Consider the following 13,009-nt stretch of genomic DNA (forward strand, 5'->3'; position numbering starts at 1 on the left):
CTCAACCCAAGGGAAAATGTCCTTTTTATGACCAGGAATCTGCTTGTCCGTGGGCTCTGTTTGGTATTTTATATACCGCCTGGACATAAATCCTAGGTCTTCCAGTTATTTGTTGGATAAACATAGAGATTACTTAATCTCTCTGAGCTTCATTTTTTCACCTGTAAAATGGGTATGATAACAGTAGCTATCTTGTAAGATTGACATTGGGGATTAAATGAGGTCAGGGGGGTACAGTGTTTGGAACATAATGATTTCTCAATAAATAAGAATGCCGCCACCACCACCGTCATCACTATTTTTCATAGGGAACAGCACCAAGGTCAGAGACAAGAAGGCATTATTTAGTTCATCTTGAAGATTTATTGGTAACTCACAATGTCCAGTACTCAATATTCAACTAAATGGCTGCCTAGAGTAAGTTGGTAATCTTCAAGACAGGGAAAATGTTTTAAAAGATGCCTGTGCTCCCAGCAGGTACTAGAGGGTTAAGGATTTTCAGGAAGGGTGGTGATTTACAAATGGGTTTCCCTGGCAGCAGGGAAGGGGGCGGGGCAGAAGGGGAAATGGAGCCATTTTAGGCGTGATCAAAGGCACCTGTGAGAAGGGAGGCTGGGTTGAGAGCCAGGAAGCTGCTTGATGTAAATGTCTGTGAAGAGGAGATGTGGCTAGCCTGGGGTGAACATAATCCAGGGGTGACCTTGCATGGCTTCATTCCGTGTCTCTCTAGTCCCAGTTTGTTCTCAGTTGCGTGGAAACAACCAAAGCTGACAACCAAATCTTTCAGCTACAAATCCACGTCATAGCATAAAGAGAGCGAAACATACAAGTGTTCAGTTGTCTAAGAATAACACGGGACGTCTCTTTTTTGTTTGGAGGCTGTGTATCATACTTTAAAATACGCTGGCTGGTCAGGCCAGACTGCCCTGGGTTTGAATCCTGGCTCGTTTCACTAGTTGTATAACGTTGGATGAATTACATAATTTCTCTGGGTCACAGGGTTCTCATTTGGGCGGTGGAGATTGTAATAATATCTACCCAATAGCGTAATTATGGACATGAACGGGGACAAAGCTTATAAAACACTCAGCACAGTGTCTGGTACACAGTAAATACATATTAATTATTATTATTGAAATCTTCTGGATGGATTGTTTTCTGAGGAGTTAGCGGGGAAAGGGTAGTATGATTGGAAAGAAAGGGGGAACGGAAGAAAAGCTATGGAAAGGAGAAGCAGGACTGTAAAGTCTGATCCTGGAAGAGAGGCACTTACTAGCTGTCAAAAAAAAAAAAAATATCCTGAGAGAGAAAAAGGATAGGATGGCAAGGACTCAAAAGCAGAGGCTTAGCTTTGCTTTTTGCCAAGGTTCCATCCATCTGGCCTTGGCGTCTCTGCCGGCTTTTTCCTCCAAAAGGCAGCTCCAGAAGCCCAGTGGTGAAACCCAGGGCAGGGAGACAGATCATTTCCAAATCACCCTAAATTCTGCTCTCAGGGAAGGCATATAAAAAATGTACATATCATTCTTTCCCGGTATAGCATTCCCCTGAGACTAATAGAAGAGACAGGCCTGTCAAGTGAGTCAGCAGTGACCACAGGCAGACATAATCCCATTGCTTTTTGGCTGACAACTCATGCAGAGGAAAATATTCTCTGATCCACGCATAGGGAAATGGGGTTTAAATCCCAAAGCAAAATTCTAACCGTAATCATCTTCCAGCCCCCGCTGATGATGACCCCAGATGCCAGAAACAACAGAAACACCGTCGATGCACTTCTTACCATGGGTTGTAATGATTCAGTCATTGCTAAAGGTAAGATGCTCAAAGGGTGGGAAAACTCATTATTTTCAGATCTAAGCAAACACAAAAGGAACAGAATGAGGTATTTTCCTCAGATTTGTTTAATAGCAGATATGGCTCCACGGGATCAATGATGGGTGAACATACAGAAAATGAGCACAAACCTGAATGAGTGATGAGAAATCTAGAAGAACAAAACAAATGGTGAACCACGTGATTTTTTTTTTCTTTTCTTTTCGTGTGAATGAAGGGTGGCTGGTCTGGATCCACTCCTATAGCTTTGTGAATTCTAATCAACAAGGAAAACAAGGCAAAATGGCAGTTGTGAAACAGATTTTCAGTTATGATCTCTTCTGATGTGCCTTCACAAACACAGTCATTTAGGAAACCAAACTGAAGCCTGGATCTGAATTATCAGAATGTAGGGCATGCTTAAGAGAAAGATCAAAGGGCACTTTTCACATTACAAAAATCAGCTTGATGCTAAAGAATAATCGCTCTTGTAAAATGAAACGGGGATTGAAATCATGTATTATGATCCAATCCATCTGTTCAGCATACTTTATCATCTATCTGTCTATCCATCTGTCTATCATCTGTCTATCCATCTATCATCTCTCTATATACATATTTTATATACATATATATATTTTTTTTTTTTAGGAAAGAAGACAAATATATTTATTTTACATTTTTGCTAAATTACTTCCCTAAGACATAATTCCAAGACCTCTGGGATGGCTTTGATTGAAATCTGCCCACTTTGGTTTCTAACTTAAGTGCAGCTTGGCCAGCATGTGAAGGCTGACTTCCCCATGGGTGAGCTCCTGGGTCAGCTGACTTCTGCAAAGCACAGAAAACGCTCTCATTTCTGCATTCCATCTCCTACCCTAATCTTAGCCCTTTCCTTTAGCCCACCCAAAGCTGATGCTTCTCCATCCCCTTTGAGCTCTGCTGCTGGGGTCCATGGTTCCTTAGCTGGTGTTGCCAAGGCTCCTGTCACCTGGTCCCGCTACTCATTTAATCATGACCTTGACGTGCAGCCCAGTGTGAGACCCAGAGAGAAGACAGAATTCTGTTCTCAGTGGGATAGACTATTTAAGCTTAGGCCTCTGCTTTAAGATTTGGGGCTCCAATTTTACCCTGTAGAGCTGTATGTATCAATGCCCCAAAGCAATTTTTCTGGGACGCATTTTGCTTTGAATTGGAAATACGCTTTTGATGTTTTTTTATTTAATAAGGCACAGACACAGGACCGTATCCATTATTTAGACTAGAACTTATTTTGCACTTGATGTAAGAAAAAAAGCTGGTACACTTGTTCAGGGTAATTGCATAGAGTAGAATGAACCCAATTTATGGAAAGGATTATTGAAGGAATACAAAACTTCCAAAGTAAGCCTGCTAAATCATTCATTCAGTAAGTGATTGACATTTGCCCATATCAGGATTGTGGGCTTTGCTAGCTTTTAAAGCAAAGCAAAGAAGCAATTATTTAAAAGTGAACATGAAAACTGGCATTGAAAGAGAGCAATCCTGGAGGGTGGATATATTTTAAGTGATTATTCTCTCTTAAATAATGTAATCCACAGGCCACTGAGCAAGGCCCCAGGAATCATCTCTCAGCCAACGTTTCTACCTGGCCATCTTTCATAGTCTATCATTAAAACATATGTAAATGCAATGTAAATAATGTCAACTACATTTTTAAAGGATAATTATCTCTTATTCTTCTAGGGATTCCTATTTCATTTTAGGATTAAAAATGTTGCTATAAACTAAATGGGTGCAGTTGGGCTTAAAGTCTATTTCTGGGAATCCAGCTCCTTTGAAACTACTCATTCCTATTACATTTCCAGTTAATATCTATAAATCCATCTGATGCTAAAAAATCTGATGTGAAGGAATTGTAAATCTAAGTCCTTTTCTCTGCTCTAGACATAGTATGTCCAGAATTTACGAAGAGGTAAATGTAACATTTTTATCAGTTAATTGTTCCCTAGACTTAATGTCAGAAACATTTCTGGCAATCGAGAAGCAGGAAGGAACAACAACAACAAAAAAAGCAACTTTAATGGTTTCCTCAGAGAGTTCCTTTCTGGATTGTAAATCATTGTTCTTATGTTTTCTCTTTGGCTGTTTTAGGAGATACACAAATGAAATACAGGATGCAAATGAATCAAAGACTAACAAGACATGGGATAATATTAAAATAGTCCCACTTTGCTTGTACGGGACAAAGGCAGTCTACTCCATCAGAGGGATAAAAGCAAATATCAACAAAGTATTTTTACCCTTGTGAAAGTGTAAGCTTCCTTTGCTTGGAAAGAGCCGTGGGGGGCGCCATCTTGTGATGAGGGCTGTAGGGATGCTGACGGGGATCTGAAATGGGAGCTATATATGAACCCCCACCTGGAAGGAAGGAATGAACTTGGCGAGCTCAGGAGAAGTGCCCACTGACAGTGTCTCTCTTGGCTGCGGGGTCTCGTGGATCAGTACACCAGTCAGTCAACCCGCATATCAGTATTTTCTGCCCTTTAGAAACAATGATGGTATTGATCATTGCTGAGTGTGGTCTGTGTATTTACAGACTATCTTGCTTCAGATTGAAAGATACAGTTTGAGGGTCTGCTGTGTTGAAATCTCTCTAATTTTCTATTTGAACGTTTCCAAGCTTTGTAAGTACGCCGTCATGTACTTAGTTATGAGTCAAGTTTAAACTGAATAAGCTCTAGCACCCCCTTTTCATATATATTTTCTTTTTTTTAAGATTTTATTTATTTATCTGACAGAGGGAGATCACAAGTAGGCAGAGAGGCAGGCACAGAGAGAGGGGTAAGCAGGCTCCCTGCTGAGCAGAGAGCCCGATGTGGGGCTCGATCCCAGGAACCTGAGCCGAAGGCAGAAGCTTAACCCACCGAGCCACCCAGGTGCCCCAATATATTTTCACCCCATACATAAAGTTTGGGGTCAAAAAGTCCAAGGAGTGTGGAAAAATACAGTAATACATCAAAGGGCAGAACATTAAAAAAAAATTACCTTGCTCTTCAAATTTTTTAAGGTTTAGAAAATCTGTTAGTATTTTTAAGCATTTTAAGAATTATAAACCCTCTTTTAGAGTATCTTCTGAGGGCATCTGGCTGGCTCAGTTGGTAGAGCATGTAACTCTTGATCTCAGGGTTGTGAGTTTGAGCCTCACGTTGGGTGTACAGATTGCTCAGAATGTCTGTCTTTACTAGGTTGAGATCGTGTTCCTATTGTGAGCACACAGTAGAGCTCAATGAAAGCTTGTTTTCAGAATGAGTTACTATAAAGAGATACTTGTTTCTCTTTTACCATAATAGGTAATATCTGTAAATAGTGTTATCTTTACCTATGATATTTATATAACAAAACTAAGTTCAGTATAAGAATTGATTTAAAGTAATACCATAAAGAATGGGAAGTTAAAGGTGTGAAATTAAAAGATTAAAAAAAAAAAGTCTAGGATCTGCCTGTGAATTTCTCAATAGCATGCGTGGCCAGGAAAACGGAAATGAATACCGGTGAATGAACTTCAAATGAAGGGCAGGTATCAATATGAAGCCATGTAAATTTAAATTAACATAAAGAAAACACAGTTATTTGTAAAACCACCATATACAGTAAGAGACAGGATATTTTCTTTCAACTTGCATTCTCCATACTGTCCGTGCAAAATTGCTCGTGGAGTCCTCCAAGGGGCGTCTGGGGCCAGATGTGGAGAAAACATCTGGTACATATTGAAGCCATGTGGCCTGCCCCCCTCTTTAACTGGATGGAGTCTGGCCAGGTCCAGGCTGTGCTTCTGAGCCAGCTGTCTGGATGTGTGAGACCTGCAGCACGGGCAGCAGCAGCTGGAGGGCGTCCTGGATATACGTGGTGCTGTTGCAGCCCTGGGAGGAGGGAGACATGTGCTTGAAGGGCTGCCTTCAGGGTTCAGTCCTGACAATTCTTCCCGCCTGATAATGGTCCCTCTCTTCAAACCTCACCATCTCTTATAATATGCTCCCCTTAATGTTGGTGCTTAAAGCAAATGTAAACCCGCTCCTTTGGATGGAATGGATTCAGCTCTCTAACAGAGAGAATTTACTCCATGCGAGGCAAATCATTTCCATAGATTTGGAGGGTACGTGAATATGTGTGCATTCATGACCCAGTATGTCTGGTCTTGCCCATCCTTCCCCCAGTCCAAGCCCACCGTCCTGAAATAACACAAAAGCATAGGGTGCAGGAAGCCCTAGTGTGGGCTAGAGCGTGGGCTGCATAAAGGGAACTGGAGATATTAAGGCGCAATTATTCTCGGCCAGTCCTTGAAGGCTGTCCTCCTGCGCATGTCAGTCCTTTCTACTTGGCTTGGATATTTCGTGTTGCCATTCGTGTTCGGTGGTACCCTAACGTACAGCAGCGGACAGAGAGGCCATTTAACGTTTCAGGTCACTAAGTCATAAGAAAACTCCCACCGGGGAAATGAATCAACACTTGACCGAGTATTCTTCACGACTGACATAGTAAATTAATTGGCCGATGCCTTCTGGGTGGCCGGGGGAGATATTTTCTTGTTCCACAGTCTGCCTCTGACTGCCTGGCTTTCCTCTTAGCTCGGTCCCCCAGAGCCTGCCCCTCCGGCTCCCTGTTCCTGCTGGATGACCTCACCCCCACCACATGACGGTGTCCCAAATGGTGACACTTGATGCTACTGCTTTGTTGTATTTGTGTCTTGGTAGTTTTCCTTAACACTAAGGCCAATTCCCACAGATGTCACTATAAGGATAGAGGTAGCATTCCCTGACTTGCATCTCGTAATTTCCAAACTCTGCAACTGACAGGCGACTTCAACGTATGCAAAAAAAATGCTGGATGTGCCTTGCTCACGTTCAAGCTTCACCCCTTAACACCCACGGTTTCACCCGGGTGCCCTGCGGCTACAGACGGGCCAGTTCCTTAGAGCGAGGCCCTTCATGGAAGGTTTTCCTCCATTAGCCACAAGTGGAACACAGCAAGAATGACGCCTCCCAGGCCTATTTTCTTCTTTCTTATGTCACTACTTCTGGCAAGACCACAGTGGTCTAGGGACAGCTTCATAGCAGTGTTACTCAGTCTGGCGAGCCGGCAGGCCACGGAGTGAGCGAGTGGTCTCTGAGGACAGAGCCTCTGGTCACTGAACAAGCAGACGCTAACCAGTCAACTGGTCGACCCCGCTACTCAGAAGCTTAGACCCAGCTACACCACAAGTTCTCATGCATGGAGAAAAACGCCCATTTTTACAGAAATCATCGAGCAAGAAGCCCTCATTGCAGCCACTAATCACAGTGTTAAATCTGGTGTGAAACTTGGTAGCAGAAATGTGCTTCTGCCGGAGGAAACAGGAATAGAAATAACGTGCAAGCTTAGCGTTTTCTCTTTATAATCAGGAATTCTTGAAAATTAGGGATTGTTGTTTCCCCCCACGGCTTAACAGCTGGTTGGGCTACACACATGTACTCAGAAAAAGGCTGTTGATGCTAAGATTTAGGATTGCAATAACACTCGCTGCCTGGGAAAAGGACAAAAAAAAAAAGTAGCTGTAACATTTGCTTTGATTCAGAAGCACTTTCTCTCTGGGGGCCACTTACCTCTAACAAGACGCTGTTGATCATGGGGTTAAGGACCTCAGCCTTCTTGTCGCTCTGTGGAATCAAAAGGAAGAAATTGACAGATTAGGTGCTCCTGCTGTAAGGCGTGCTACGTGAAATGTCGAAATGTCATATGCTGGCTTTGTCAGGGATCTCTTAAAGAGGAAGGCGAGGGGACGCGGGATGCTTATTACAGACCAGGCTTCTCATTTAATTTTGACAGGCATCCCAGTAGGTAGGGAGGTACCGTGATAACCGTAATTTAGAGATGAGAAACTAGGAATCAGGAAGGTTGAGGAACTTGTTTAAGGCCACACAGCTAGAAATTTAAACACAGATGTTTTTAACTATGGAAAGCTTGTAGCCCATCTGGGATTACAGAGGGTGAGTGAGGCTGAGTCCTACAAGCACAGTCTCTACTGAAAATGTTGCTGTTTTGTTTATCATGATCTTTTTGCATTCATTTTCGCTTTTTAAATTTACTTAAGAATATCTATCTGGATGACTGGTGTTGTTTCTTTGTGTGGGGCGGGGTAATTTTTTAAATTTTGCAGGTGAGTTAAGTACCTTACGGACCCATCTAGTCCCAGTCCCAGTCCGTAGCCTTATTTTCTTTCTTGTTTTAAATGCAAAGATGGGTCTTTTGTTATAGGGCATATTTTCCAGATTAGCAGCAAAAATAACATATTCCTTTTTTTAATGACCTTTTCTTAATTCTTTTTTTTTCTTTTTAAAGATTTTATTTATTTACTTGACAGAGAGAGACACAGTGAGAGAGGGAACACAAGTAAGGGGAGTGGGAGAGGGGGAAGCAGGCTTCCCACTGAGTAGGGAGCCCGATGTGGGTCTTGATCCCAGGACCCTGGGATCATGACCTGAGCCAAAGGCAGCCACTTAATGACTAAGTCACCCAGGCGCCCCTTAATTCTTTTTTTTTTTAATAAAAAGATTTATTTATTTATTTTAGAGAGAGAGGGAAAGGGAGAGAGCATGCTCTCTCTTGGCACCAGCAGCGGGGAGGGGCAGAGGGGGCAGAAGACAGAAAACCCTCAAACTGACTCCCTGTTGACCCGCAGAGGCCTACATGGGGCTGCATCCCCGGACCTGAGATCATGATCTGACCTGAAATCAAGAGTCTGCTGCCTAACTGAATGAGCCACCCACGCACCCTGAAATTAACCATTCTTCAATATCACTTCCAGACAGATCTGCAGATTCCAATTTGCAAACCATGAATATATGTAAAGCCTGATGTTAAGTAGGTGTTCAAAAAGTGAGAGCTGGAGTTACTATCATTATTATTATTTTCACTATTAGTCTATCAATCAACAGTCTTCTCTAAGTGTTCACTCTACTCTTAGACAATAAATAATTCAAGAGACTGGAAAGAGAGAAGCCAAGTTTAATAGGCTGGTTTTCCTTACTGTACCCAGGAGACTTTATGGTAAACAAAAGTATATAGATTAAATATATCTTTCCAAAGCAGCAAATTTCCATCAACACTGCTCTACTGAGGGCAAAGTAATATCTTACTGGAGAAACCACAATGGAGTCTTGGGGAAACACTCTTTAAAAACCCAGTCATTTCAGTAACTAACCAGAAAATCCATTATGGTATCTGTTTTCATGTTTATTTGATTATCAATAAACCTTTAAAATATAATCAAAACAAGGGCAATAAAATGACATTGGTTTTCAGAATCAATGAGATGTGCAACCCATTTAAATGGAGTCTGGAGAGCGATACACACTCATTAACTTCAAGTCATGAATAATGGCTGTTTCAGAGAACAGAAACCCGATGTCCATGATTCATCCCAGCACAAGACCGGGGTGTTGCGGCGACGGGACAGTATTTCAGTAAACTCTGTTTAGCTCTAACCTTTTCTTTCTCCAAAGCAGTAACCTGTGTCTTCTGGATTTTGTGCGCACAAACACCAGTACACATGTACAGTGTACGTGTGTACACAGGTGTAAGGGCAAGTGCACACCCACTTCCTAGAACCTTGTTACTCAGAATGTACTATGTAGAATCTCAGTCCTCATCCTCAGCCCGTGGGCTCAGAACTTGTGTTTTAGCGAGTTCTTTGGGTGATGGGCACTGCTCTGGAAGACAACAGGTCAAAAGAAATGGGAAGCAACATCTGAACACTACCCACGACTGTAAATAAAAGGATGTCCACCACGAGTCACAGAAACCATATCACACACACACACACACACACATCACTGCTAGATGGCCAAAGAGAAACCAACAGTTGGCCACCTGTCCGATGGGCGGCCACCTGGGATGTGAGAGATCAGTTGAAAGAGGGGCTGGGGGCATCAGTCACCCCTTCGGGCCCCAGTTTCCCACTTCCAGAACTGGGGGAAGAGTGAGCAGAGGTTACAGAGAGCCTTGGGAAACCAGGTGGCTGAGGCCGTCTCGTCCTGATTAAGACCTCACATGTTTCTGTTAAACTTGGCAGTCTCACCCCACAGCCCACAGGGGCCAGTTACTCAGACAACACTGAGCACACGAATGCGCTTGATCACGCCTATCATATCCACGAACTCCTCTCTCCTGCCCGTCACTCTGCCTACACACAGTGGAGCTCTCATCGCGGAAGCCCCCAAATTCTACAAGTACGAAAGCTCAGGTTTTGCGAAATAGGAGAAGCAAACCAGATTCCTTGACGACAGAGTGAATAGGCAGTAGATGATTCAGCCCTAATTAATTGAGTTGCTTCTCTGCTGACAGTCATCTCTATAATCATTTCTACTTCTTTTGAGGACTGCCGTTGGCCTTGGTGGGGGTGGGGTGGGGAAGTGAACCCCAACAGCCAGCTAGGTCTGCATGATAACATCCTGCCCCCAGTCACGACAGGCGATACCAAGAGGACATGTGACCCAAACTGCTGAGCCCTGCAGCCTTCTCAGCTGGGAACCCTGAATACGAATGAAAGACACAGGGTCTGGGAAATGCTACAACTGAGTCACGTGAATGGCGAGACTTTGGAGAGGGAATATGTATTCTGGCACTGAGTCCCCACAGAGGCTCACTTTCCTCCACTGCCTTTAATAAAGTCCGTTTCCTGGGTAGATTATGTAGAGCTTATTTCTGTTTCTTCCTGTTAAAGGCTGAACGAGTCCTCCCAGAGAGATACAGTGCGGTCCTGCCCTCCAGGACGTCGGAACGGGCCCTTCCTGGGAGACAGGGTCATTGCAGATGTCATGGGTTACAATGAGTCTTTTCAAAGTTGTTCCCTGTGGAACAGAAACACTACTCGCATCGGTAAAAGTCTTTTCTTTTGGTTCCACTTGAAGTGTAATAATAAAGTAAAGAAACCTCTCACCTTGGGTGGCGTCCATACACCAGGTTCTGAGGGCAACAGTGAATGCGAATATTCAAAATTATTCTAGTAGAGATTCTTGAATTATAGATCACAGATATTAATTAACGAAAGGAACTTTCATTCGGCTTCTATTTGTTTATTTATTTGAGAGAGAGCACCAGCTGGGCGGCGGGGAAGGGCAGAGGGAGACAGAGAAGCAGACTCTCCCCTGAGCCAGGAGCCCGACTCGGGACTTGATCCCAGGACCCCGGGATCATGACCTGAGCCAAAGGTAGACGCTTAACTGACTGAGTCACACAGGCGCCCTTGACTTCTTTTTAAACAAAGAAAGAAAATGAGGCCCACAGATGTTTCAAAGCCCACCTAATATCTTGTAAGCTGGAGACGGCAGGGTCAGGACTAGAACCCAGTCAGGTGAGAGCCCTAGGCTACCCGTCCTGACAGAAGGTGCTCCTGGCCTGGTTTCGGGGAGACATCATGGCGCAGCGTCTGTATACGGAGCTATCAGAGAAGGCCTCCTGCACGTCTCCTCACACTTCCTCACAGACCCAGCTTCCATAAAGGGTGGGAGAAAGAATCAGTATTAGAAACTTACCCCAACAGTGGTTAAAAAATTCATAAACTTCTTTGATAAGGAGGCCACTTCTTTACACATCGCAGTAGTTAATCTGAAAGGAAAAAAAAAGTGGTTTTGGGGGACTTTCCATCAGATAAAATAATTTAACCCTCAAGACAATGGCTGGTATTGATACCATATTCCATTTAAAAGAACACACAGAAGTTTGAAGGTGTTCTGTGGAAATGTGCTCCCCAACAATCTTCCATGACTCACGATCACCCTTGAATCGAATCCTGGTTTCCTCGGCATGTGTAGTTAATGAATAATTGCCCAATTCACCCTACCTCTTTTTCGAATCGAAAGCATGTGCAGGAAAATTTGAGGCTTGGGCGCCCTATGTTTAGCAGTGTAAGCCTCTTGCCAAGTGAATTTTCTCTAGCTTTCTGGTCATTTTGAAATAATAATGAGCATTCACTGAGGTACTACGTCAAGTACTTTTTTTTTTTTTTTAAGATTTTATTGATTTATTTGACAGAGGGAGGGGAGAAGGAGGCTCTCCACTGAGCAGGGAGCAGGACACAGGGCTCAATCCCACGTCCGAAGTCAGATGCTTAACTGACTGAGCCACCCAGGTGCCCCATTAAGTACTTTAATATGAGGAATCATATTTAATCCTCACAGCAACCTTATGGATTACATTAATATCCCCATTTTATAGATGATAAAACTGGCACTTAAGAAAGTTAAGCAACTTTTTTTTTTTTTTTTTTTAAATAGGTCCTGCACCCAACATGGGGCTTGAACTCATGACCCTGAGATCCAGTCACATGCTGTAAGGACTGAGTCAGCCAGGCACCCTAAGAAGGTTAAATAACTTGCTTAGGACATGCTGGGATAGAGCTGGGATTCAAATTCAGATGTGTCTTGATTTCTTGATTACATTTTTTATTAGATGCCTTATAATAGAGATCCTATAAAATCTGTTCTTAAGACTTATATCAAAACTCCCAAGTTCATTCTAGCCATTTGACTCATAAGGATTTTCCCCAAGAAACTAATGCAAGACAGGTGCAATATTTAGCAAATATTGCTTTGATGACAAAAACCGAAAACAACCCAGTTAACATAATGTTGTGAATATTTGTTTTCTTTTACAATTCGTATATATGACTTTTATGAACAGTGGTTAAAATGCTGTTAGAAGAACAGTAACTCCAAGTCAAGAATCTTGTATTTTAAAAGATCTAGTGAAATTGGTAGAGCTAAGCTTTGTTTTGATAAATAGGGGTTCTAAGTTATGTTTTTAGGTTTGTTGAACTCTATCTGTCTACCATCCCATCCATCCATCCATCCATCCATCCACCCATCATCTATCCATCCAAAACTTATCTGCAGAAAGGGTCAGGAGTAAGGTCCAGGGATAGCCTAGAGCCATTTTGTCTATGTTCTTGGGCAGATAGGTGGAAAGGCACTTCTCAGACAAATGTGAGGTCTTGTTAGCGGTTCCTTGGCACAGCTTGGCAAGGTTGGGATGATCTGGACTGGAAATCAGAGGTGCTAAGAGTAAGGTCCAACTATACATACGTGGGGACTTCTGAACACTCTCCCTTTATAAACAAGTACCACACACATATAAAGAGCACTTAGAGGTTTTCCTCTCTATTTGAAACTTCTCCTAATTT

General features: G+C 42.9%; 1 protein-coding gene across 2 annotated transcripts in view; it reads right to left on the reverse strand.

Annotated features, from left to right (window-relative positions):
* Positions 1-1,885: 1,885 nt before the first annotated feature.
* The window catches only part of FAM114A1 (family with sequence similarity 114 member A1), a 77,381-nt gene continuing 66,257 nt past the window's right edge, over positions 1,886-13,009 (reverse strand). For both annotated transcript variants that reach the window (XM_045997554.1, XM_045997555.1), the window contains 3 exons: positions 11,364-11,436; positions 7,434-7,487; positions 1,886-5,714 (listed from right to left, as the gene is read on the reverse strand). In XM_045997554.1, coding sequence (XP_045853510.1) covers positions 5,589-5,714; positions 7,434-7,487; positions 11,364-11,436 — 253 coding nt within the window. In that variant the 3' untranslated portion in view covers positions 1,886-5,588. The remainder of the gene's footprint in view (positions 5,715-7,433; positions 7,488-11,363; positions 11,437-13,009) is intronic.

The sequence above is a fragment of the Meles meles genome, chromosome 2 (genome assembly GCF_922984935.1).
Source record: "Meles meles chromosome 2, mMelMel3.1 paternal haplotype, whole genome shotgun sequence".
Taxonomy (NCBI): Eukaryota; Metazoa; Chordata; class Mammalia; order Carnivora; family Mustelidae; genus Meles; species Meles meles.